The 26,850-nt window shown below is 34.3% G+C and overlaps 1 protein-coding gene across 2 annotated transcripts in view; it reads left to right on the forward strand.

Annotated features, from left to right (window-relative positions):
- LOC149779155 (receptor-type tyrosine-protein phosphatase kappa-like) overlaps positions 1-26,850 on the forward strand; it is a 108,981-nt gene that overhangs the window by 66,595 nt on the left and 15,536 nt on the right. For both annotated transcript variants that reach the window (XM_089939718.1, XM_089939719.1), the window contains 2 exons: positions 12,583-12,630; positions 16,263-16,440. In XM_089939718.1, coding sequence (XP_089795844.1) covers positions 12,583-12,630; positions 16,263-16,440 — 226 coding nt within the window. The remainder of the gene's footprint in view (positions 1-12,582; positions 12,631-16,262; positions 16,441-26,850) is intronic.

Genomic DNA, 26,850 nt, shown 5'->3' on the forward strand with positions numbered 1-26,850 from the left:
CCAGGCCTGGGTATTGTAAGCCTGGCCTGGGTACTGTAAGCCTGGCCTGGGCTCTGTAAGCCTGGCCTGGGTACTGTAAGCCTGGCCTGGGTACTGTATGCCTGGCCTGGGTACTGTAAGCCTGGACTGGGTACTGTAAGCTCTGATACACTCAGTCATTCTACCATATCAGCTACAAACAATTAGCCTCCGAAGACAAGAACAGGAATGGCTGTAATTGACTAAGTGAGGGTTTTTCATTTTGTTTAATTTTTGTTTGTTTTTTTGTTAATGTACCCCAAAAATCGTTTGCTGAAACTTCAAAGAAAACTAATTACCTTTGAAGCACTCAGACTGTTCTGTAAAAAAAACTAAGCAAATAAAACAAAGTACACAAAAAATTGGCCTGGATCAATGATCTACTACATTTATTTGATGTTACCACTGCATCTACTACATTTATTTGATGTTACCACTGCAATAACAAACTGGCATTTGTTTGGTCCTTAAAAGTTTGCATTTAGTGGTGACTTCAATAACAGATTCACCCTTCATCGAAGCAAGCTGACTACAATCTTCAACAAAAACAAAGCACCTTTCATCAAAGGAAGTCAGCACTAAATTTAATTAAAAGCAATGGAAGGGGATTGACTGTTGCATTTTCCAAAGTGATTAGAACACTTTTATTCTGCCATGAAAGTTTCTACTATACAGGGAAAATGTTTAGGCTTATGATCACTGCCACAGGCGGCATAAAACACAAATTAAATTTTGAATCTTTTAAAACCATATATATATATATATATATATATATATATATATATATATATATATATATATATATATATATATATATATATATATATATATATATACATATATATATATATATGGTCACAAAGATGTTTGTTAAAACTTTTTATTTTTTTCACATGTTTTCATTTCCCTATTAACAGCCTCATCAAGGGGATGACTTAAAATTATGCATCTTGAATTTCTTCAAAATGTACTTTCTTAGTTTTGCAAATCTGAATGACAGCACCCATGTCATGGAAAACCTTAAACAAACTGAAATTATACTGTAATTTCAACTACATTTCCAAATGGAATCATGTTCTCCTTACTGCCCTGAATTCATCAGTAAATCCAGCCATCATAAGCAGAAAAGCAGAATTGAGTTGGATCAACAGAAAAACTAATTCCATCCATTCCAGAATAACTGCAAAAGTTTTTCAGTGAGCATTCATTTAAAATAAGACGATGTATTTCAAATTAAAGTAGAGAAAAATGAGAATTTAAAAAAAAACTAATGTTGAGTACACGAAAAAATTCAAAGGTTGCTGGAGTGTACTAGATGCATATTAATATTGTTACTGTGTATTGATGAATTTATGATTCTGTGTTTATTTTGAAATACAGCATAAATTCAGTTACTTTGTTTCTTGTAGTGTATTCATTTATTATTAAATCTTTGGCAGAAAAACAAAATGAGTATATAATAGAAAGGTTACTGCATTTGTGTGGGGAAAATATGAAATCATCTTTTCCAGACAAATACTTCACTCCCAAAGGTCATGCAGAACTAGTCAGAAAAAAACTTATTCATATTTTTCCATACCTATGTTGTATCCTTTAATTCTCTAGAAAGAATAATATGACCTCTCCCCATTTCAGACTCAATAGATAATGATCATTCAATAGAAAGAATAATGACCTCTCCCCATTTCAGACTCAGTGATCATTCTATAGAAAGAATAATGACCTCTCCCCATTTCAGACTCAATAGATAATGACCATTCAGTAGAAAGAATAATGACCTCTCCCCATTCCAGACTCAATAGATAATGATCATTCTGTAGAAAGAATAATAGGACCTCTCCCCATTTCAGACTCAATAGATAATGATCATTCTATAGAAAGAATAATGACCTCTCCCCATTTTAGACTCAGTAGATAATGATCATTCCATAGAAAGAAAAATGACCTCTTCCCATTCCAGACTCAATAGATAATGATCATTCTGTAGAAAGAATATGACCTCTCCCCATTCCAGACTTGATAGATAGTGATCATCCTGTAGAAAGAATATGACCTCTCCCCATTTCAGACTCAATAGATAATGCTTATGCTGCAGAAAGAATAATATGACCTCTCCCCATTTCAGACTTGATAGATAGTGATCATTCTGTAGAAAGAATAATGACCTCTTCCCATTCCAGACTTGATAGATAATGATCATTCTGCAGAAAGAATAATATGACCTCTCCCCATTCCAGACTTGATAGATAATGATCATTCTGTAGAAAGAATATGACCTCTCCCCATTTCAGACTCAATAGATAATGATCATTCTGTAGAAAGAATAATGACCTCTCCACAGTCCAGACTTGATAGATAATGATCATTCTGTAGAAAGAATATAACCTCTCCCCATTCCAGACTTGATAGATAATGCTCATGCTGCAGAAAGAATAATATGACCTCTCCCCGTTTCAGACTTGATAGATAATGATCATTGTGTAGAAAGAATAATATGGCATATCCCCATTTCAGACTCAATAGATAATGATCATTCAGTAGAAAGAATAATGACCTCTTCCCATTCCAGACTCAATAGATAATGATCATTTCATAGAAAGAATACAACCTCTTCCCATTCCAGACTTGATAGATAGTGATCATCCTGTAGAAAGAATATGACCTCTCCCCATTTCAGACTCAATAGATAATGCTTATGCTGCAGAAAGAATAATATGACCTCTCCCCATTTCAGACTTGATGGATAATGATCATTCTGCAGAAAGAATAATATGACCTCTCCCCATTTCAGACTCAATAGATAGTGATCATTCTGTAGAAAGAATAATGACCTCTTCCCATTCCAGACTTGATAGATAATGATCATTGTGTAGAAAGAATAATATGACCTCTCCCCATTCCAGACTTGATAGATAATGATCATTCTGTAGAAAGAATAATATGACCTCTCCCCATTTCAGACTCAATAGATAATGAACATTTAGTAGAAAGAATAATGACCTCTCCCCATTCCAGGCTGAATAGATAATGATCATTTCATAGAAATAATATGACCTCTCCCCATTCCAGACTCAATAGATAATGATCATTTCATAGAAAGAATATGACCTCTCCCCATTCCAGACTTGATAGATAGTGATCATCCTGTAGAAAGAATATGACCTCTCCCCATTTCAGACTCAATAGATAATGCTTATGCTGCAGAAAGAATAATATGACCTCTCACCGTTTCAGACTTGATAGATAGTGATCATTCTGTAGAAAGAATAATGACCTCTTCCCATTCCAGACTTGATAGATAATGATCATTCTGCAGAAAGAATAATATGACCTCTCCCCATTCCAGACTTGATAGATAATGATCATTCTGTAGAAAGAATATGACCTCTCCCCATTTCAGACTCAATAGATAATGATCATTCTGTAGAAAGAATAATGACCTCTCCGCATTCCAGACTTGATAGATAATGATCATTCTGTAGAAATAATAATATGACCTCTCCCCATTTCAGACTTGATAGATAATGATCATTCTGTAGAAAGAATAATATGACCTCTCCCCATTTCAGACTCAATAATTAATGATCATTCAGTAGAAAGAATAATGACCTCTCCCCATTCCAGACTCGATAGATAATGATCATTCTGTAGAAAGAATAATAGGACCTCTCCCCATTTCAGACTCAGTAGATAATGATCATTCTATAGAAAGAATAATGACCTCTCCCCATTTTAGACTCAGTAGATAATGATCATTCCATAGAAAGAAAAATGACCTCTTCCCATTCCAGACTCAATAGATAATGATCATTCTGTAGAAAGAATATAATCTCTCCCCATTCCAGACTTGATAGATAATGCTCATGCTGCAGAAAGAATAATATGACCTCTGCCCGTTTCAGACTTGATAGATAATGATCATTGTGTAGAAAGAATAATATGGCATATCCCCATTTCAGACTCAATAGATAATGATCGTTCTGTAGAAAGAATAATGACCTCTCCGCATTCCAGACTTGATAGATAATGATCATTCTGTAGAAATAATAATATGACCTCTTCCCATTTTAAACTTGATAGATAATGATCATTCTGTAGAAAGAATATAACCTCTCCCCATTCCAGACTTGATAGATAATGCTCATGCTGCAGAAAGAATAATATGACCTCTCCCCGTTTCAGACTTGATAGATAATGATCATTGTGTAGAAAGAATAATATGGCATATCCCCATTTCAGACTCAATAGATAATGATCATTCAGTAGAAAGAATAATGACCTCTTCCCATTCCAGACTCAATAGATAATGATCATTTCATAGAAAGAATACGACCTCTTCCCATTCCAGACTTGATAGATAGTGATCATCCTGTAGAAAGAATATGACCTCTCCCCATTTCAGACTCAATAGATAATGCTTATGCTGCAGACAGAATAATATGACCTCTCCCCATTTCAGACTTGATGGATAATGATCATTCTGCAGAAAGAATAATATGACCTCTCCCCATTTCAGACTCAATAGATAGTGATCATTCTGTAGAAAGAATAATGACCTCTTCCCATTCCAGACTTGATAGATAATGATCATTGTGTAGAAAGAATAATATGACCTCTCCCCATTCCAGACTTGATAGATAATGATCATTCTGTAGAAAGAATAATATGACCTCTCCCCATTTCAGACTCAATAGATAATGAACATTTAGTAGAAAGAATAATGACCTCTCCCCATTCCAGGCTGAATAGATAATGATCATTTCATAGAAATAATATGACCTCTCCCCATTCCAGACTCAATAGATAATGATCATTTCATAGAAAGAATATGACCTCTCCCCATTCCAGACTTGATAGATAGTGATCATCCTGTAGAAAGAATATGACCTCTCCCCATTTCAGACTCAATAGATAATGCTTATGCTGCAGAAAGAATAATATGACCTCTCCCCGTTTCAGACTTGATAGATAGTGATCATTCTGTAGAAAGAATAATGACCTCTTCCCATTCCAGACTTGATAGATAATGATCATTCTGCAGAAAGAATAATATGACCTCTCCCCATTCCAGACTTGATAGATAATGATCATTCTGTAGAAAGAATATGACCTCTCCCCATTTCAGACTCAATAGATAATGATCATTCTGTAGAAAGAATAATGACCTCTCCGCATTCCAGACTTGATAGATAATGATCATTCTGTAGAAATAATAATATGACCTCTCCCCATTTCAGACTTGATAGATAATGATCATTCTGTAGAAAGAATAATATGACCTCTCCCCATTTCAGACTCAATAATTAATGATCATTCAGTAGAAAGAATAATGACCTCTCCCCATTTCAGACTCAATAGATAATGACCATTCAGTAGAAAGAATAATGACCTCTCCCCATTCCAGACTCGATAGATAATGATCATTCTGTAGAAAGAATAATAGGACCTCTCCCCATTTTAGACTCAGTAGATAATGATCATTCCATAGAAAGAAAAATGACCTCTTCCCATTCCAGACTCAATAGATAATGATCATTCTGTAGAAAGAATATAATCTCTCCCCATTCCAGACTTGATAGATAATGCTCATGCTGCAGAAAGAATAATATGACCTCTGCCCGTTTCAGACTTGATAGATAATGATCATTGTGTAGAAAGAATAATATGGCATATCCCCATTTCAGACTCAATAGATAATGATCATTCTGTAGAAAGAATAATGACCTCTCCGCATTCCAGACTTGATAGATAATGATCATTCTGTAGAAATAATAATATGACCTCTTCCCATTTTAAACTTGATAGATAATGATCATTCTGTAGAAAGAATATAACCTCTCCCCATTCCAGACTTGATAGATAATGCTCATGCTGCAGAAAGAATAATATGACCTCTCCCCGTTTCAGACTTGATAGATAATGATCATTGTGTAGAAAGAATAATATGGCATATCCCCATTTCAGACTCAATAGATAATGATCATTCAGTAGAAAGAATAATGACCTCTTCCCATTCCAGACTCAATAGATAATGATCATTTCATAGAAAGAATACGACCTCTTCCCATTCCAGACTTGATAGATAGTGATCATCCTGTAGAAAGAATATGACCTCTCCCCATTTCAGACTCAATAGATAATGCTTATGCTGCAGAAAGAATAATATGACCTCTCCCCATTTCAGACTTGATAGATAGTGATCATCCTGTAGAAAGAATATGACCTCTCCCCATTTCAGACTCAATAGATAATGCTTATGCTGCAGAAAGAATAACATGACCTCTCCCCGTTCCAGACTTGATAGATAGTGATCATTCTGTAGAAAGAATAATGACCTCTTCCCATTCCAGACTTGATAGATAATGATCATTCAGCAGAAAGAATAATATGACCTCTCCCCATTCCAGACTTGATAGATAATGATCATTCTGTAGAAAGAATATGATCTCTCCCCATTTCAGACTCAATAGATAATGATCATTCTGTAGAAAGAATAATGACCTCTCCGCATTCCAGACTTGATAGATAATGATCATTCTGTAGAAATAAAAATATGACCTCTCCCCATTTCAGACTTGATAGATAATGATCATTCTGTAGAAAGAATAATATGATCTCTCCCCATTTCAGACTCAATAGATAATGATCATTCAGTAGAAAGAATAATGACCTCTCCCCATCTCAGACTTGATAGATAATGATCATTCTGCAGAAAGAATAACATGACTTCTCCCCATTTCAGACTCAATAGATAATGATCATTCTGTAGAAAGAATAATGACCTCTCCCCATTTCAGACTCAATAGATAATGATCATTCAGTAGAAATAATAATGACCTCTCCCCATTTCAGACTTGATAGATAATGATCATTCAGTAGAAAGAATAATGACCTCTCCCTATTCCAGACTTGATGGATGTAACAAGATAACCGGGTGGGATATTTCGGATTAACAACAGAACACGTTTTGACGACACAGATATATGGTTTAATGTGGCGATTTATATGAGTAGTGGATTATGAAGATGTGTGCGTATTTATAATCCAAATATTGGATCTATTTAACAAAAAACGCACAGTTTCAAAGATGGAAAAAATATACAAATAAATTTAGTTCAGTAACCCTAAAACACAGGATAAATGATTTCACAAATGATTCAATAATGGAAAGATGAATATAGTTCACTCAAATAGTAAACGATGTAAGTCTTTACACATAGTAAAAAATGTATTCGCTCAGGTAGCGAAATTATGTCACTAAACAAGAACGGATATACAATCTATCCTTCCAGTCCTGAATAATACACTGGGTCTTACTAACCCAAAATTAGCATACAGCTAAAAATACATGTGTGGAGATGCACTCCGTCACCCGTGCACCATATCCGCTCCACAGCTCCTCCGAATCAATTTCACAACCAATATAGACTCCGGACCCTCGGAATACTATGATCACTTGAAACATTAGACCCTCCGGACATTTGAAATATTAGACCCTCTGGACCCCCTGGTCCTTTGACGGCTCTACAGCTGGGTCACCATTAGTCCCTCTGGACATTCTGGACGCTAGACATTAGACGCTCCGGCACCTTAACGCTCCGGACACACGGACGTTTCTACACTCTGACAACACCGGACACCCCGGATATTCCTACCATCAAAACACTCACTCAGCTGAAAATATACCCGATACAGTGTACTAAACAGACATAACGTAAGGACGTTATACATGGTAAGTTAAAAAGATTATATTATTATGGCAATTACAAAACAGAGGTTCAGTAGTAAACCTAACCCTGCTTGATAAGACAATAGTAAACAATTCTTTTAAAAAATGTAGCTTTACATTACCAATACAAATCTACATCGCAACAAGAATAAAAAATGCACGCATTATGGTATGTAAAGAAAACTATAACAAACATGCAAAGGCAAATATGGTAATACACTAGTTATCACTTAAAACCCAAAACATTACCTACCCCTACAGCTGGAGTTGTGCGAATCCTTTTAGCAGGCCGCTTGCTGACAAAACCATTAGTATTGTAAAGGTCCTTTACATGTAGTAACGTATTTATACCTTTAGAATTTTCGTTATTCTTTATCAAAGGCACCTTACACGTGTGGCACAGGATGAATCGTACTCACGATTTCGAAATACACAGACCATATTATAATCACCCTCAGGTATCGTTGTACAGAGAAAAGAAACGAAACCCGAGCACATGTATTTAATTAACAACATTTACACCATTCCGTGACAATGGATAATGATCATTCTGCAGAAAGAATAATATGACCTCTCCCCATTTCAGACTCAATAGATAATGATCATTCAGTAGAAAGAATAATGACCTCTCCCCATTTCAGACTTGATAGATAATGATCATTCTGTAGAAAGAATAATATGACCTCTCCCCATTTCAGACTCAATAGATAATGATCATTCAGTAGAAAGAATAATGACCTCTCCCCATTTCAGACTCAATAGATAATGATCATTCTGTAGAAAGAATAATATGACCTCTCCCCATTTCAGACTCAATAGATAATGCTCATTCTGTAGAAACAATATGATCTCTCCCCATTTCAGACTCATTAAATTATGGTCATCTGGTGGGAAGAATAAAATTGAGTTCCTATTTTGGTAATTAAATATCAAGAAAAGTATTACATTGCCTATAAACACTTCAGATAGTCACTTAGCTACATTGCCTGTCACTGATGTTGATGCCAATAGAAAGAATTTGAACTGAATTTCATAAATTTATTTCCATTGATGTGAAACTGATTTGGGACAAGGTAACATGTATCAGAAGGGTCCAAATACTGACTTAACAAAATGGGTATAAAGCACAGATACATCAAGGTGACATGTATCAAAAGGGTCCAAATACTGACTTAACAAAATGGGTATAAAGCACAGATACATCAAGGTGACATTTATCAGAAGGGTCCAAATACTGACTTAACAAAATGGGTATAAAGCACAGATACATCAAGGTGACATGTATCAGAAGGGTCCAAATACTGACTTAACAAAATGGGTATAAAGCACAGATACATCAAGGTGACATGTATCAAAAGGGTCCAAATACTGACTTAACAAAATGGGTATAAAGCACAGATACATCAAGGTGACATGTATCAGAAGGGTCCAAATACTGACTTAACAAAATGGGTATAAAGCATAGATACATCAAGGTAACATGTATCAGAAGGGTCCAAATATTGACTTAACAAAATGGGTATAAAGCAGAGATACATCAAGGTAACATGTATCAGAAGGGTCCAAATACTGACTTAACAAAATGGGTATAAAGCAGAGATACATTTCATTATCAGAATTTATACCCTTCTTCCAACTCCTTTTTTAGATTTGTACTTTATCCCGTGTCTTAAAAATGGTATTGTATACTGTTATTATTTTAATATTGTTGTTGTTCTTGTTGCAGATCTCATTAATCAATTTTTGTTCTAATTGTTTGTTTCTTATCATTATTATTATTATTATTATTATTATTATTATTATTATTATTCATTGTGTATGTGTATCATTGTTCTTACCTTGAAATGTAATTAATATTGTTAAGATAATAATTATGAGAATCACTGCAAACATTGTAATCATTTTATTATTATTATTATTATTATTATTATTATTATCATTATTTATCTATTTTTGTTCTAAGTCTATTATCATCTTTAGAATTGTTATTATTTTATTATTGGGAGCCATAGTGCCTAAGTTGGCAGTGTGTTAGATTTGCAGACTGATGGTCTTGGGTTTGATACTCATCCCAGTCAGTCCAGTTTGATTGCCACTGTCCATAAAACTGGCAATTACATCCCATTAACTTGGCATGATATGGCCAGTAATGTGCCAAAATGCTTTTTAACCACAAAATCGAAAAGACAAAGGAAATAAAACAAATTATTTTATTGTGTAATTGATATTATTGTGTCATTAACTATGATCAGTATTTAGATGCGGATGATTGAGCACCAGCTAATGTTAAACATGATCTGACAGTAAATTAGTATTCAGTACAAACCTTTTACAAGATCTATGTAGTCGTCAAAAAGATAACCATCACTTTTACAAGATCTATGTAGTCATCAATAAAATAACCTTCATTTTTACAAGATGTATGTAGTCATCAATAATATAACCTTCATTTTTACAAGATCTATGTAGTTATCAATAAGATAGCTTTCAATTTTACAAGATCTATGTAGTCATCAATAATGTAACCTTCATTTTTACAAGATCTATGTAGTCATCAATAAGATACCCTTCATTTTTACAAGATCTATGTAGTCATCAATAAGATACCCTTTATTTTTACAAGATCTATATAGTCATCAAGAAGATAACCTTCATTTTTACAAGATCTATGTAGTCATCAATAATATAACCTTCATTTTTACAAGATCTATGTAGTCATCAAGAAGATAACCTTCATTTTTACAAGATCTATGTAGTCATCAATAAGATACCCTTCATTTTTACAAGATCTATGTAGTCATCAAGAAGATACTCTTCATTTTTACAAGATCTATTTAGTCATCAATAAGATAACCTTCATTTTTACAAGATCTATGTAGTCATCAAGAAGATACCCTTCATTTTTACAAGATCTGTTTAGTCATCAAGAAGATATGCTTCATTTTTACAAGATCTGTTTAGTCATCAATAAGATACCCTTCACTTTTACAAGATCTATGTAGTCATCAATAAGATACCCTTCATTTTTACAAGATCTATGTAGTCATCAAGAAGATAACCATCATTTTTACAAGATCTATGTAGTCATCAAGAAGATACCCTTCATTTTTACAAGATCTATGTAGTCATCAATAAGATATCTTCATTTTTACAAGATCTATGTAGTCATCAAGAAGATAACCTTCATTTTTACAAGATCTAGTCATCAATAATATAACCTTCATTTTTATAAGATCTATATAGTCATCAAGATAACCTTCATTTTTACAAGATCTATGTAGTCATCAATAAGATACCCTTTATTTTTACAAGATCTATGTAGTCATCAATAACATACACTTCATTTTTACAAGATCTATGTAGTCACCAATAAGATACCCTTCATTTTTACAAGATCTATATAGTCATCAATAAGATACCCTTCATTTTTACAAGATCTATGTAGTTATCAATAAGATACCCTTCATTTTTACAAGATCTATGTAATCACCAATAAGATACCCTTCATTTTTACAAGATCTATATAGTCATCAATAAGATAACCTTCATTTTTACAAGATCTATATAGTCATCAATAAGATACCCTTCATTTTTTACAAGATCTATATAGTCATCAAGAAGATAACCTTCATTTTTACAAGATCTATGTAGTCATCAATAAGATACCCTTCATTTTTACAAGATCTTTGTAGTCATCAAGAAGATACCCTTCATTTTTACAAGATCTATTTAGTCATCAATAAGATAACCTTCATTTTTACAAGATCTATGTAGTCATCAAGAAGATACCCTTCATTTTTACAAGATCTGTTTAGTAATCAAGAAGATAACCATCATTTTTACAAGATCTGTTTAGTCATCAATAAGATACCCTTCATTTTTACAAGATCTGTGTAGTCATCAATAAGATACCCTTCATTTTTACAAGATCTATGTAGTCATCAAGAAGATAACCATCATTTTTACAAGATCTATGTAGTCATCAAGAAGATACCCTTCATTTTTACAAGATCTATGTAGTCATCAATAAGATATCTTCATTTTTACAAGATCTACGTAGTCATCAAGAAGATAACCTTCATTTTTACAAGATCTAGTCATCAATAATATAACCTTAATTTTTATAAGATCTATGTAATCATCAAGATAACCTTCATTTTTACAAGATCTATGTAGTCATCAATAAGATACCCTTCATTTTTACAAGATCTATGTAGTCATCAATAAGATACCCTTCATTTTTACAAGATTTATATAGTCATCAATAAGATACCCTTCATTTTTACAAGATCTATGTAGTCATCAATAAGATGCCCTTCATTTTTACAAGATATATGTAGTCATCAATAAGATAACCATCATTTTTACAAGATCTGTTTAGTCATCAATAAGATACCCTTCATTTTTACAAGATCTATGTAGTCATCAAGAAGATAACCATCATTTTTACAAGATCTATGTAGTCATCAATAAGATACCCTTCATTTTTACAAGATCTATATGGTCATCAAGAAAATAACCTTCATTTTTACAAGATCTATATACATGTAGTTATCAAGAAGATGACCTTTATTGCCATAAAATCTGTATTGTCGTCAAGAAGATAACCTTAATTTTCTTGGAGTGAAGAGATTTGGCTAATTATTCACAACTTGATTAGAAAATTATATTACTGAAGATAAAAAGTGAGAGGCATTATATTTGCAGCATCTGTGGTGTGTGTGTGTTATATATATATATATATATATATATATATATATATATATATATATATATATATATATATATATATATATATATATATATATATATATAATTTTATTTTTTTGTGACAGTGACTACAACCCAGGGACCAGGGCTTGGAACAACTTTAAGACCTCCAGGTAGGTAACCCTATTTTTTATTTCGTATCAACCATTTACAAATATACTGTTGGCATCAATGTCAGTTTTAAGGATAAGAGTTAAAACAGTGGCCAAGTTTCACTATTTCAAGATATATATATATATATATATATATGGTTTTAATATCCATAGCCTTCACTATGTGTACATAAAATTATATTATATTGTATGGTTTTCTTTTATATCCCAAATTTCAGTCCTTCATTTGCAAGCAATATCTATGATTAGTGTTTTCTAATAATGTAAAAAATGTCTTTAATAATATTAATCATTCCACTTTATTTTGCAAAAATTGATTTTGTGAATATCTACCAGTCAGAAACGTAGATCATGATAATGAATGGTCACCATTCCGACTCCAAGCTCATAATGCACTCGGTCCCCAAGGAGCTTGTCATTTATATCAATGATATACTTTAATTTCTGATAAAGAAGATAATGTAACCATACACATAGAAGATACTAATTTTAATTTGCTGATAAAAGCATTGGCAAATAATGTCACTTTTGGAGTATGAGATTGGCAATTAACGTTACTTTTGGAGTATGAGATTGGCAAATAATGTCACTTTTGGAGTATGAACTAGCCAGAATGATTAAAAGAAAACTGTTCATATGTACCTCTCTATACCTGTGCTCTGGTCAAAGTGTCCACTTTCTCAAAACCAACTCTGCACTTCTATGTTCTGGTCAAGGTGTCCACCTTGGCAAGACTAACTCTGTACTCCTGTGTTCTGGTCAAAGAAAAATAAAACTTGTGACACTAACATTTTCTATAAAGTGATTGATAAGATAATTTGAAGAGAACTTTGACTACCCAAGTACACCTCTCCCTCGATAACTTATGCATTATGGGGTCCAAAAACATAGACTGCACTATAAGTGAGGGTGCGTGTTGCCAAGGGACCTCCCCAAAATAATCTGCATGACATACAGAAAATAGCAACTACTAGGGGTGGGGTGGGAACTGGGCTGTTTAATGACTGAATCCTTGTTTTATAATTGCATCAGGAATAATTGTCAAGAAAGCGCTTTTTCTGATGAAGTTGTTTGTTATTCTGTATAAATTAGATTTTGTTTCAAAATGTCCAACATCAGAAAGACTTTTACATTATTCCAGTTGGTTTCAACAACCTCTATGTGTATAAAAAAAAATTGATAATTATGTCACTCTTTTGTTTTGTTGATTAGCCTGGTTCCCTGGATTGTGGTATGAGATAGATATGTGTGAAACAGGAAGTCTGCAAAGCAGTGAGCAAGACTAACTGTTGATACACTACCAAACAAGATTCCTTTTTTTTCTCAAAAACATGCAACATTTATTTATGAGACATTTACGTCGAAACTCAATTTTGTATTGTTCAGTTAGTAAAATATTGATGACATGAAGTAACTGTGAAACTTCTTATCATCATTGAGGACATCTCTAAGTGCCAATACAGAAATTCTCTGAAACTCGTTTTCCCCACAATGGTCCGTATCTGTGAAACAAACCTCTTTATTTTAAGAAGTATTCATTTTGCTTGGTTGCCTTTCTATCTTTGATCACAGCTTTGATTGAGTACGTTATTTTTTTGGTAGTTTAATCAGATAACATACATAATAACATTTATAACAGTGTTCGATTGATCACCTGAAGTGAGTTATCCCAACATATGACTGAGGCCACTCGGTCTTAAGCATGTAGGATTTGGATGATTTTTAACTTTTTTTCCCACCTCCTTTATTTGATTCAAAAGACGTAATTAACATGAGAATAAAAAAAGGCCAGCTTTTAATTCTGTTTAGCCATACAACAAATGCTTCTGCTAGTCAGGTATCAAAGCATGGTCAACACCTAATTATTATAGGTTCTCAGAGAAACGCTTGCGGGCATAGCATTTATGATGACTACACTTAAAAGATAGAAATAAAACACAAATTTCACTTGATAACATTTATTTAATTGGTATTTATTTATTAAAGTACTGCCTCCACTAGGTGTAAGTGACGTTTTCATTGTTTGAAATTTCCTTGAATATCGTTAATTACGGTGTACTAAGAATATCATTTGGAAAGAAAATGTAACAGATTATATAACTTCATATAAAAGTTGATATTTCATAATGTCGATTAAAATTTCCAGATCCTATCTACCATTTTCATTGACAAAACGAGCGATATATCAAAGTTTCCATTACCAATTTTTATCATGATTTTCTTCAAGTTGAACAAATAGGGATACATTTTGGGGTATTTTCTGATTCAAAAATGGGATATATGCCTGACCCTGCATTCTAAGCAGGTTCACAAGTTATCAGGGTGCAAGTTATTGAGTAGTGTATTATTTTAAACAAGCCTGGCTTAACTCTAAAACAAATACAGAGAGCAGTGGGCAAATTAACTAGATCCTTTGGGATTCTGGAATATGTTTCTCATTTTATACTTAGAAAATCTTGGAATAATTATATACTAGGTTTATGTCATATTGCAAGAACTAAGTTTGGATTTTTGATGTCACTTATGTCAGACTGGTTTAAGTCATATTGCAAGAACTAATTTTGGATTTTTTATTTAAACGTATTTTTGACATCACTTATGTCAGACTGGTTTAAGTCATATTGCAGGAAGGAATTTTTGATTTTCTATTTAAATGCATTTTTGATGTCACTTATGTCAGACTGGTCAAAGAAAACAGGCACATGGAGATAGGTGTGGCAATAAATATAGCATTTGCCACCATATTCCATTATTGATCCTACTTGGCTAAAGTCAATGTAAAGCAGCATATAATTCATTACAAATAAAATTATCTGCTTAAATAACTAAGTAGTTCTGGAAAAAAGGCTTGTAAATCTTCAGCCATTTTAAGAAGGAAGTTAAATATTTCTAAACAATGGTTCTTTTTTTATGGCATCAGGTGCTTTTGAGGAAAATAAAGAAACTATTTATCATAGTTGTCCATTAAAATGCATTTCAAGGAAGATCAGTCGTAGATTTAAACCTGTTATTTTATTTCTCGAAAGAACAATTTTGCATTTAAACTTTGTTTTTTTTTGGTAACAGAAATCTGTGATTTAAACCTGTTATTTTATTTCTGATACAGTAGATGCTTAGAAGTAGATTGATTTTACCAGACAAATATAATTATAAGGGGAGGCAACTCCTTTTTTATTTTTTACTGTGTCCTCTCCACCAAAGAAGGTTGTATGTAGAGAATACCACCAATCTAGACTGCTGATTACTAGCTTTTGCATATTGTATATACTTGCTTATAAGTTGAGTTCAACTGCACAACTACAGACTTCACAGACCTAGATCTGCCATTGCTTAATGTGCCAGCAGATTTGGGTCTGCACAGTTTTTATAGGATCAATCAGTAGAACAAACAACAGAGAACCTGATCTGCAAGTGCGTTATGCTACAGCAGATTAGGGATCTTTACTCTTTGCCATTTGACTCGACTTATAAGCGAGTATACATGGTACATGTATTATTCAATGGAAATTCAAACTTGAATCTCAGAAAAAAACATATATTATATATATAGGTGAAGTTAAGACAATGCTGCAATCATGTTAGTGGCTGGCAAAAAGTTTTTACATTTTAAATTTTGTTCATCTTTTCACCAGGCTCCCATTTGCTCGATGATTCCTTATTCAAAGTTTGGCCAGTAAATGACACAACAATACAGGTTTCATGGGGACTTTTGACATCAGCAGAAAACTACACAATCAACGTTGTGATTACATACTACATGACACGTGTTGGAAATTGTCAATCTGTTGAAAATGCAACAGTTTACAAAATGTATGTTAAATAGATTTTATAGAATTGTTTAAAAATATATATATATATATATATATATATATATATATATATATATATATATATATATATATATATATATATATATATATATGGAAACACTGAAATATTATAGATTTGCACAAAAATTTAAAATTGCTATGGCCCTTCCATGTTTAAATAACCTGCATATACTGTAATCTTAAACTAGATGGTATTTGGTAGAAAATGTTATAAAACTTAATTCTTCCAGATCTCTGGAAACATTTTACTAATTAATGTAATTAATATCTTTAATGTGAAAATTGTGGCAATGTATCTCAAAGATGAATAAAATAGTATAATCTCTTTTCTATGTAAGTTGATAAGAACTTAAACTAAAGCAACTTTTATTCAAATTCATTAATAAAAGTGCCTAACAATCTGGGTTTCTTTACTGTCTTGGTAGGACATGGGCTGAAAATTCTGGATGATGAATATTTATCAGCTCTCAGACTTGGGTCTTGACAAATTTATATATGGTGAACTGAATAAGAATGGTTATTAGTAGTATTATCATTATTATTATTTCACATTTACATTTATTATTATTAGCAGTAGTAGTATGTTACCAAGATACATGAATTTAGTTTAGCAATTTTGCAAAAAGAAAAATGACAAAATTTAATCAAATAATTTCCACAAAAGGATTCTGTGTATTTACTTTAATTCATCATGTATATTAAGTTATAACTAAGCCTTAAAAAAGAAATGACAGATCTTTATTTTGTGTGTATCTTCATTCCCATTTCAGTTGCTAACTGACAGCTTACCTATCGTTGTGAAACACAGGATTGACTTTTTGTTAGGCAATTAGTATAATTAAGCATACAAATGGGTATTCATAATTTCAACAATTTGATGGATTGGGCTGTTGCTCAAACTCACTGACAACAAAGTGCAGTCAGCTTTTGTTTGTCATTTTAAAGATCAGGGAATAAAAAGAAGTGGTTATTGTTAGTAGCACCTAAACCAGACAGGCTATCACTAGTGTAAACCATACAGGCTATCACTAGTGTAAACCATATGGGCTATCACTAGTGTAAACCATACAGGCTATCACTAGTGTAAACCATATGGGCTATCACTAGTGTAAACCAGACAGGCTATCACTAGTGTAAACCATACAAGCTATCACTAGTGTAAACCATACAAGCTATCACTAGTGTAAACCATACAAGCTATCATTAGTGTAAACCAGACAGGCTATCACTAGTGTAAACCATACAAGCTATCACTAGTGTTAACCATACAAGCTATCATTAGTGTAAACCAGACAGGCTATCACTAGTGTAAACCATACAAGCTATCACTAGTGTAAACCATACAAGCTATCACTAGTGTAAACCATACAGGCTATCACTAGTGTAAACCACACAGGCTATCACTAGTGTAAACCATACAGGCTATCACTAGTGTAAACCATATGGGCTATCATTAGTGTAAACCAGACAGGCTATCACTAGTGTAAATCATACAGGCTATCACTAGTGTAAACCATGTGGGCTATCATTAGTGTAAACCAGACAGGCTATCACTAGTGTAAACCATACAGGCTATCACTAGTGTAAACCATATGGGCTATCATTAGTGTAAACCATACGGGCTATCACTAGTGTAAACCATACAAGCTATCACTAGTGTAAACCATACAGGCTATCACTAGTGTAAACCATACAGGCTATCACTAGTGTAAACCATACAGGCTATCACTAGTGTAAACCACCATATGGGCTATCACTAGTGTAAACCAGACAGGCTATCACTAGTGTAAACCATACAGGCTATCACTAGTGTAAACCATACCAAACCAAACAAAACAAGTTTAATCTGCATACTTGGAGTGGTCTTTGCTGACATTCTCCATTGACTGCAGAAGGCAAGATGAAACCACTGCTTGGTTAAGAGGAATGGTAGCTGGCAGAGAAGGAAGGGAGAAACCACTGCTTGTATAAGAAGAACATGGCCACTTATTATTATTGTGTGCAGTGAGTGCTTGGCCATTTAACAGTGTCATCATCAGCAACATGCAGAGCCTGTACTCCACCAGGGAACTATGTCAGTGGATAGTTGTTCACAACGTGTGACATGGTATGAAGAGCTCCACAGCAATAGGAAGAGTTAGTTGTCTGACACCATCAGACAATGTTGACTGTACAACGACCCTGTCCTATCCGAAAGTGATTCATTGTCATCCATAGATGACGTGGAAGGTTGAAGCCTGGAGGACAGGCAGATGGCTCAGCTATGAGGGAGTGGTTTACATCAACTGTTGAAGACCACTCAATGTTTCATGCTGAAATAGCTGTCATATCCTCCAGCAACAGACCTAACCAGATTGGGCATCTCAAAGTCAAGTAGACTGCAGGATGTGAGATCATGTCCATGTACAGTGATAGTTTCTCACTGGCATAGACCTTAGCCAACACTTTTGCAGTTGCTTCCTGGCAATGAAGATGTGGAGGAGGAATATTGTTGAGTACTGGCAGCCATTGTAAAGAAGTAGGACGTAGTGTTCCAGAGATTATGTGCATTGTTGTTTTGAGCTGGACATCAATTAGCTTAGTATGGGATGATCAAGCACAGACAGGAGTTCAATACTCAGCTGTTGAATAAAAGAGGGCCAGTGCTGATGTCTTGAGTGTCTGAGCACTAGCACCCCAGGTTGAGCCAGCCAGTTTGTGGAGTTGTTTTGAGTGTCAAGTTTTCCTGCAGTCTTCTTTAGGTGGTTGTAGAATGTCAGTGATCTGTCCAGAGTCACACCAATGTATGTTGGTGGTGGGTCATGTTTTATTTGCTGCCCATTGAGGAGGATGCAAAGCTCATGTTAAGGTGGAAGATGCTGGAGACTGTCTTTGTTGCACTTGGTTGTAGATGCCATTTCTTGAAGAAGTCCGTCATATCCTCCAGGTCCTTATTCAGTACCCCCTCAAGCTCAGCAAATGAGTGGCTTTGGGTCCTGAATGCAACATCATCTGCATACATGAACTTGCATGACTGTGTTACAGGTAATTCATTGATGTAGATATTGAACAGTCCCTTGTGGGATTCCATTAATCTGATGCCTCTACAAGCTGCTGTTCTCTCTGATGTGCACTCTGAAGCAGCTGTTGCGAAGAAACAGTTCAATAGTCTCAACTATCCAGCATGGCAGTACTCTGGAAATTTTCAACAGTAGTCCTACATGTCAGACTGTGTCATATGTCACTGTTAGATCAAGAAAAACAACTCCAGTTTTAAGGTTCCTCTGAAACCTGTTTTCAACAAATGTAGTCAGGGCAAGGACTTGATCACAAGTGCTACAGCCATGTCTGAAGCCTGCCTGCTCAACAGTTATACATTCTTCAAGTCAGGACCAATTCTTTGGAGAATCAGGTTCTCCAGTAACTTAAAACAGACTGAAAGCAGGGAGGTTGGCTGATAGCTCGCTGCATTGTTGGGATCTTTGCCAGGTTTTGGTATCACAATAATCTTTGCCTGATGCCATAATGTTGGCATGCACTTTTCCCTAATAACCTGGGTGTAAAAAGCAGCAAGCCATTCTTTTGCCTCCAGGCCAAGATGCTTCAGGATGTTGTCATATCCTGCTGTGTTATGTATATTTGATATAATTATATCTGATTTAATATACATTTATTTCAATTTAATTGTTTGTCAGTTTTAATTTTATAATTTTTCATTACATGATATTGTGATGTAAATTTATTCACTAAAAATGATACTATTTTTAGAAAATAGTTGGACCTTGACTGTTAGTTTATAAACATCAGGTGTTGATCTAAATCCTGGCCTTGTTTCAGAATTTGTAGCAACCTTCATAAACAAGTACTATTTTATTTTAAAATGATTGGTTGTTTCCAAGGTCATGATGGGACTTTTTCTTTAAGATATAAACAATTTTTTAAATTTGTATTTCTTAGAGTAAAAATGATTGGATTTTGTCAGCGTCACACTGGGTAAATGTGATCTGTAACAAGTACTTTCTTCTATAAACTTCCAGAAGATGATCACGTGACCATTGTTTACATTTTAGAAAGACCATATAACCCATGTTTTGGAAAATTAATCTCAGTAGAAGCTGGGCTGTTAAACTGTTAGCTGTGTGTTGTGCTGTTTGAAGTTATTTCAAATTACTTGGATTCAAAAGTATTCGGTTATTTTCCTGGAAAATTAGTGTGCTCATGTAATATTGTGGAACAAGGACAGTTTTTTATAAAAAATTTATTCAGCTATCGGAAACCAGAGTGATAATTTTTGTTTCTACAAGGAACTGTAGACTTCAACACTACAGATTGCAGCATACATTATCATTTTCCATCTTGGATTCTTCGTTGGGATTCGAATGTGAAATCAATAGAACATTGTGTTATTAGAATACTAAATTTTATTCTTGGATTATACTTGGATTATTTTTGGATTTTATTCTATAAAACTAAGTTCATAATTTTTTCATTTTACAGAATTTTTCCAGGGAAATAAATTATTGTATATTTTTTAAAGCTGGTTGCTTTCATTCTTTCTTGTGTTACTGTTTATTCAAGCCTAACCAAGTGCCATAAGAGCTGATTTGCCTGATTTGATGCTGTATAGCACCATTTTAAGTTCAGTTGTTGTAAATGCCTCTGGAGTATTTTGATCTAGTTCACCTGACTTCCTACGGCAGTATTGTTGCCACTTAACTCATACTTGATGTTTCTCCAGGGCTGCTTTTGCTGCTTGTATTAAGTTGCTAGCTACGGCTTTGGACTTGACAATAGGGTGAGCTTGAACTGGTGGTTGCTGAGTGGTGCCAAGTCTTTGAATCAAGCTCCAGCATTTCCTGTAGTTTCCTCTCAGTGAATGCACCTGGCAGTGTCCAGAGAATCAGTCAGGTGATCTGATATGTCTGGGTCTCCAGATGTTCCTTGAGAAGAGCCTGACATTCTTCATCCAAACAGGGTGTATATACTGGATGATGACCACGAAGGACAGACTGAGTGGCTGTCTTGCATATGGCTCGTTGGAAGCAGTGGTAGGATTCCTTGATTGGGATGCAGCAAGATGGTATAATGACTATGCTATGCTGTAGTATGTCAGTGTACTTCGTCCAATCATGCTTTGTGGAAGTTCCAGTGCCACTGTGAAGAGCTGTGTATAGCTGGCAGATGAAGTCCAAAATGGATAAGTATTGGTCTGTGCTGTCTGTGTGGGAAGTCATCATGAACAGTTTGACTGACTGGCTGAGGATGGTCACCAATAGAGCTGATGCAGCAGAGATCCGTGAGAAGTCCATTTGCCATCTTGCAGAGTGAAAAGTCCCATGTTGTCTGGAGTCATGGGTCAAAACAAGGTCATTGTTCATCACACACTCTGTCAAGTGTTCCCCATCTTCATCAGAGTGTGAGTAGCCCCATTCAGGGCAATGACTCTTGAAGTTTCCAATATAGGTAGATGGCTGGATGTTCAAGATTTGGAAGCATATTGTTGTCCCAGTGGGCACTGGGCAGTTCATAGACATTAGCAATCTTCTACCCTTCAACCTGGACCACATCACATAATCTGGTACAGGAAACTGGAAAGGCATTAGTAATGTCGCATCGTGCATACATAGCACAGCTGAATTTGGGGTCTGGTGTTGATGAGATCAAGGCCTCCAATTCTGTATCATCCTTTTACCTGGTCTGCTATGTGAGTCTCCTGCAGACAGATTACATCAACATTATGAAGGTGGGTTTTAGTACTGATGATGGTTTGTTTGGTTGCTGAGAGACCCTCGATGTTAAGTTGTAAAACTTGAAGGGCCGGTCCAGTGGCTTGAAAGTCAGTGGACATTGGCACATTGGGGGCTGCTCTTGATAGTGGCACATAACCGGGGATCATTGCTGAATTTGGTTTGCAAGTTGGATCCTTTGTTTATACAGCCTTGGATGGAGCCTTGGCTGAGTACTGACAAGGAACGCAACGTGAACATGGATTCATGCTCTCCATGGCCACTGTCCGTGGAAGACGGGTGACTGCTGATTACATGACAGATATACAGGAAAATTGCTAGGTAGAAAATATGATGTCCATTGTATCCTGATATATATATATATATATATATATATATATATATATATATATATATATAAGGCTTCCTTAACACCTGTATTTGGCAAACATCAGTGCTATTTCATGTTTTGACTGGAACATACTCAGGACACCTGGACATTGGTTATAGAATATCCCAACTATCAGGATATAAAATTGTCATGTTTTGTCTATCCCTTAAACCATCAAATGAATACAATAACAAAGTAAATTTCAAACCCTAATATGTATTGTTTTGCGGAGTTACAAATCTACTTGCCTGACTTATGGGACAAGCTTAAATTTGGTTTGGGCAAGATCAAATCTGCAAGGTACTTACTTGCTGGCAAGTTCAAAAAATTAAGAGAGGAATACAAAATAAACTAATTTTATTTAACATTGGTGGTCTTGAGCATAAAATACATTAACTCTGTTTGAGCTAAGTTACTGACCAGGGGTTTATGTTCATTTCCTAATGCTTTATGTTCTGCAAGCGTGATACCCTGCGATCTTGCCACAATACATATATCAACACCTTTATTTAGCATTTATATGTATTGCATTCTTCATCTGCATACCTTGCTACAGTTTCTTTATTCTGCTCTGTGTGTCATTTCCATCTTGTAGTTCAAATCTAGGCGTGTCTTACATTTTCTCGCACAGAAGCAATAATGTAAATATTTACTATTTAAAATAAGTTTTGACAAATAAGAAATAACTATTTGTATTTTAACTTAAAAGTTACATTGTACTCATAATATTTGCACCTATCAGGTCTTCACCTACTTTCTGCTGCTCCAAAGGTATTTTGGCATTTTATCACATTGCCGACTCTAAACGATTGCTTGTCAAAAATAGTTTTGATGGATGTCTTTGATTATATGGAGAGGATGTGTTAATGGCTAGAAATAAGACTAGTGAGATTTCTTGGACAGGCATGAGTTTGGAAATTAAAGGCACTCATCGTTAATGATTAAGTACCTGGAGGATTTTGATCAAAGCGTGATTGTTGTTAGGAAAATGTAGCAGCCACTAGCAGTTTTTATACAGTTTTGTTTATTTGATAATCGCAAGAGACTCAATACATACTGCTTAGCAAAAAAATTAATGGACAAATGAATTGTGTCCTCAATATTTTATCAAAAGTCAGATATTTAAATATTTTGATGCATGTGACCACTTTAAAGGTGACTATGTGAAAGTAAGTGTTTACAAATTATTGAATTGTGAGTATATCCTTGAGTTAGGAGGATAAATAAATCATTACAAACAATTTGGGTTGCTCTCTCTCCGACGGTGTCTCTCTCTCTCTTAAAAATCTAGATATTTCCAAAATCTTTTCTACCTATGTACATTTACATATCAGCTATTGCTGTTCCAACTATATCTACAGTCAATTCTTCCCAATATACATATATCTATCTACATGTATATTTACAAATATATTTTTGGATAACTTTGAATTATTGGTATATGGTTTTAAGGTGCCAACAGAGATACAAAGGAGAAAATGTTTCAGTAAATATACCATGATTTCCTTAAAATGTGCCATTTTTCATCTTACTCTTTTACTCAAGGGCAATCTCACATTTTCAAAAGGACATTAATTCAGTTTTCCAATCAGCTTGCTGACTTTTATTAAATTTGTAATCCCTGATAGTTTAGTGATTTTTGTTGTTGTCCTACAGTCAATGAATGTGTCAGCAACTAAGCTTTCTTTCAAGTTAATTGGTCTTGTTTTACAGTTTCTTTGTCAGATAATAGAGGTGGTGGCAACTAAGCCTTCTTTCAAGTTAATTGGTCTTGTTTTACACAGTTTCTTTGCCAGATAATAAAGGTGGTGGCAACTAAGCTTTCTTTCAAGTTAATTGGTCTTGTTTTACACAGCTTCTTTGTCAGATAATAAAGGTGGTGACAACTAAGCTTTCTTTCAAGTTAATTGGTCTTGTTTTACACAGTTTCTTTGTCAGATAATAAAGGTGGTGGCAACTAAGCTTTCTTTCAAGTTAATTGGTCTTGTTTTACACAGTTTCTTTGTCAGATAATAAAGGTGGTGGCAGTTAAGCTTTCTTTCAAGTTAATTGGTCTTGTTTTACACAGCTTCTTTGTCAAGTAATAAAGGTGGTGGCAACTAAGCTTTCTTTCAAGTTAATTGGTCTCGTTTTACACAGCTTCTTTGTCAGATAATAGAGGTGGTGGCAACTAAGCTTTCTTTCAAGTTAATTGGTCTTGTTTTACACAGTTTCTTTGCCAGATAATAAAGGTGGTGGCAACTAAGCTTTCTTTCAAGTTAATTGGTCTTGTTTTACACAGCTTCTTTGTCAGATAATAAAGGTGGTGGCAACTAAGCTTTCTTTCAAGTTAATTGGTCTTGTTTTACACAGTTTCTTTGTCAGATAATAAAGGTGGTGGCAACTAAGCTTTCTTTCAAGTTAATTGGTCTTGTTTTACACAGTTTCTTTGTCAGATAATAAAGGTGGTGGCAGTTAAGCTTTCTTTCAAGTTAATTGGTCTTGTTTTACACAGCTTCTTTGTCAAGTAATAAAGGTGGTGGCAACTAAGCTTTCTTTCAAGTTAATTGGTCTTGTTTTACACAGCTTCTTTGTCAAGTAATAAAGGTGGTGGCAACTAAGCTTTCTTTCAAGTTAATTGGTCTTGTTTTACACAGTTTCTTTGTCAAGTACTAAAGGTGGTGGCAACTAAGCTTTCTTTCAAGTTAATTGGTCTTGTTTTACACAGTTTCTTTGTCAGATAATAAAGGTGGTGGCAACTAAGCTTTCTTTCAAGTTAATTGGTCTTGTTTTACACAGTTTCTTTGTCAGATAATAAAGGTGGTGGCAACTAAGCTTTCTTTCAAGTTAATTGGTCTTGTTGTTCATTTTCTTTGTCAAGTACTAAAGGTGGTGGCAACTAAGCTTTCTTTCAAGTTAATTGGTCTTGTTTTACACAGTTTCTTTGTCAAGTAATAAAGGTGGTGGCAACTAAGCTTTCTTTCAAGTTAATTGGTCTTGTTTTACACAGTTTCTTTGTCAAGTAATAAAGGTGGTGGCAACTAAGCTTTCTTTCAAGTTAATTGGTCTTGTTTTACACAGTTTCTTTGTCAGATAATAAAGGTGGTGGCAACTAAGCTTTCTTTCAAGTTAATTGGTCTTGTTTTACACAGTTTCTTTGTCAAGTACTAAAGGTGGTGGCAACTAAGCTTTCTTTCAAGTTAATTGGTCTTGTTTTACACAGTTTCTTTGTCAAGTACTAAAGGTGGTGGCAACTAAGCTTTCTTTCAAGTTAATTGGTCTTGTTTTACACAGTTTCTTTGTCAGATAATAAAGGTGGTGGCAACTAAGCTTTCTTTCAAGTTAATTGGTCTTGTTTTACACAGTTTCTTTGTCAGATAATAAAGGTGGTGGCAACTAAGCTTTCTTTCAAGTTAATTGGTCTTGTTGTTCATTTTCTTTGTCAAGTACTAAAGGTGGTGGCAACTAAGCTTTCTTTCAAGTTAATTGGTCTTGTTTTACACAGTTTCTTTGTCAAGTAATAAAGGTGGTGGCAACTAAGCTTTCTTTCAAGTTAATTGGTCTTGTTTTACACAGTTTCTTTGTCAAATGATAAAGGTGGTGGCAACTAAGCTTTCTTTCAAGTTAATTGGTCTTGTTTTACAGTTTCTTTGTCAGATAATAAAGGTGGTGGCAACTAAGCTTTCTTTCAAGTTAATTGGTCTTGTTTTACACAGTTTCTTTGTCAAGTAATAAAGGTGGTGGCAACTAACCTTCATTTCAAGTTAATTGGTCTTGTTTTACAGTTTCTTTGTCAAGTAATAAAGGTGGTGGCAACTAAGCTTTCTTTCAAGTTAATTGGTCTTGTTTTACAGTTTCTTTGTCAAGTAATAAAGGTGGTGGCAACTAACCTTCATTTCAAGTTAATTGGTCTTGTTTTACACAGTTTCTTTGTCAAGTAATAAAGGTGGTGGCAACTAAGCTTTCTTTCAAGTTAATTGGTCTTGTTTTATACGGTTTCTTTGTCAGATAATAGAGGTGGTGGCAACTAAGCTTTCTTTCAAGTTAATTGGTCTTGTTTTACACAGTTTCTTTGTCAAGTAATAAAGGTGGTGGCAACTAAGCTTTCTTTCAAGTTAATTAGTCTTGTTTTACACAGTTTCTTTGTCAGATAATAGAGGTGGTGGCAACTAAGCTTCATTCAAAAGTGACTATGTGTTGTTTAATCAGTTTCTATGTCAAAGAAAGATGTGCTGCTGTCCATTAAATCTGTTACTGCCTGAATGTTAACCACTCACAGTTAACCTGGTTAAATGGGGTTAGACAAGGGCAACTT

This window comes from Sinohyriopsis cumingii, chromosome 17, assembly GCF_028554795.1.
Source record: "Sinohyriopsis cumingii isolate HCF-2022 chromosome 17, ASM2855479v2, whole genome shotgun sequence".
In the NCBI taxonomy this organism is placed as follows: Eukaryota; Metazoa; Mollusca; class Bivalvia; order Unionida; family Unionidae; genus Sinohyriopsis; species Sinohyriopsis cumingii.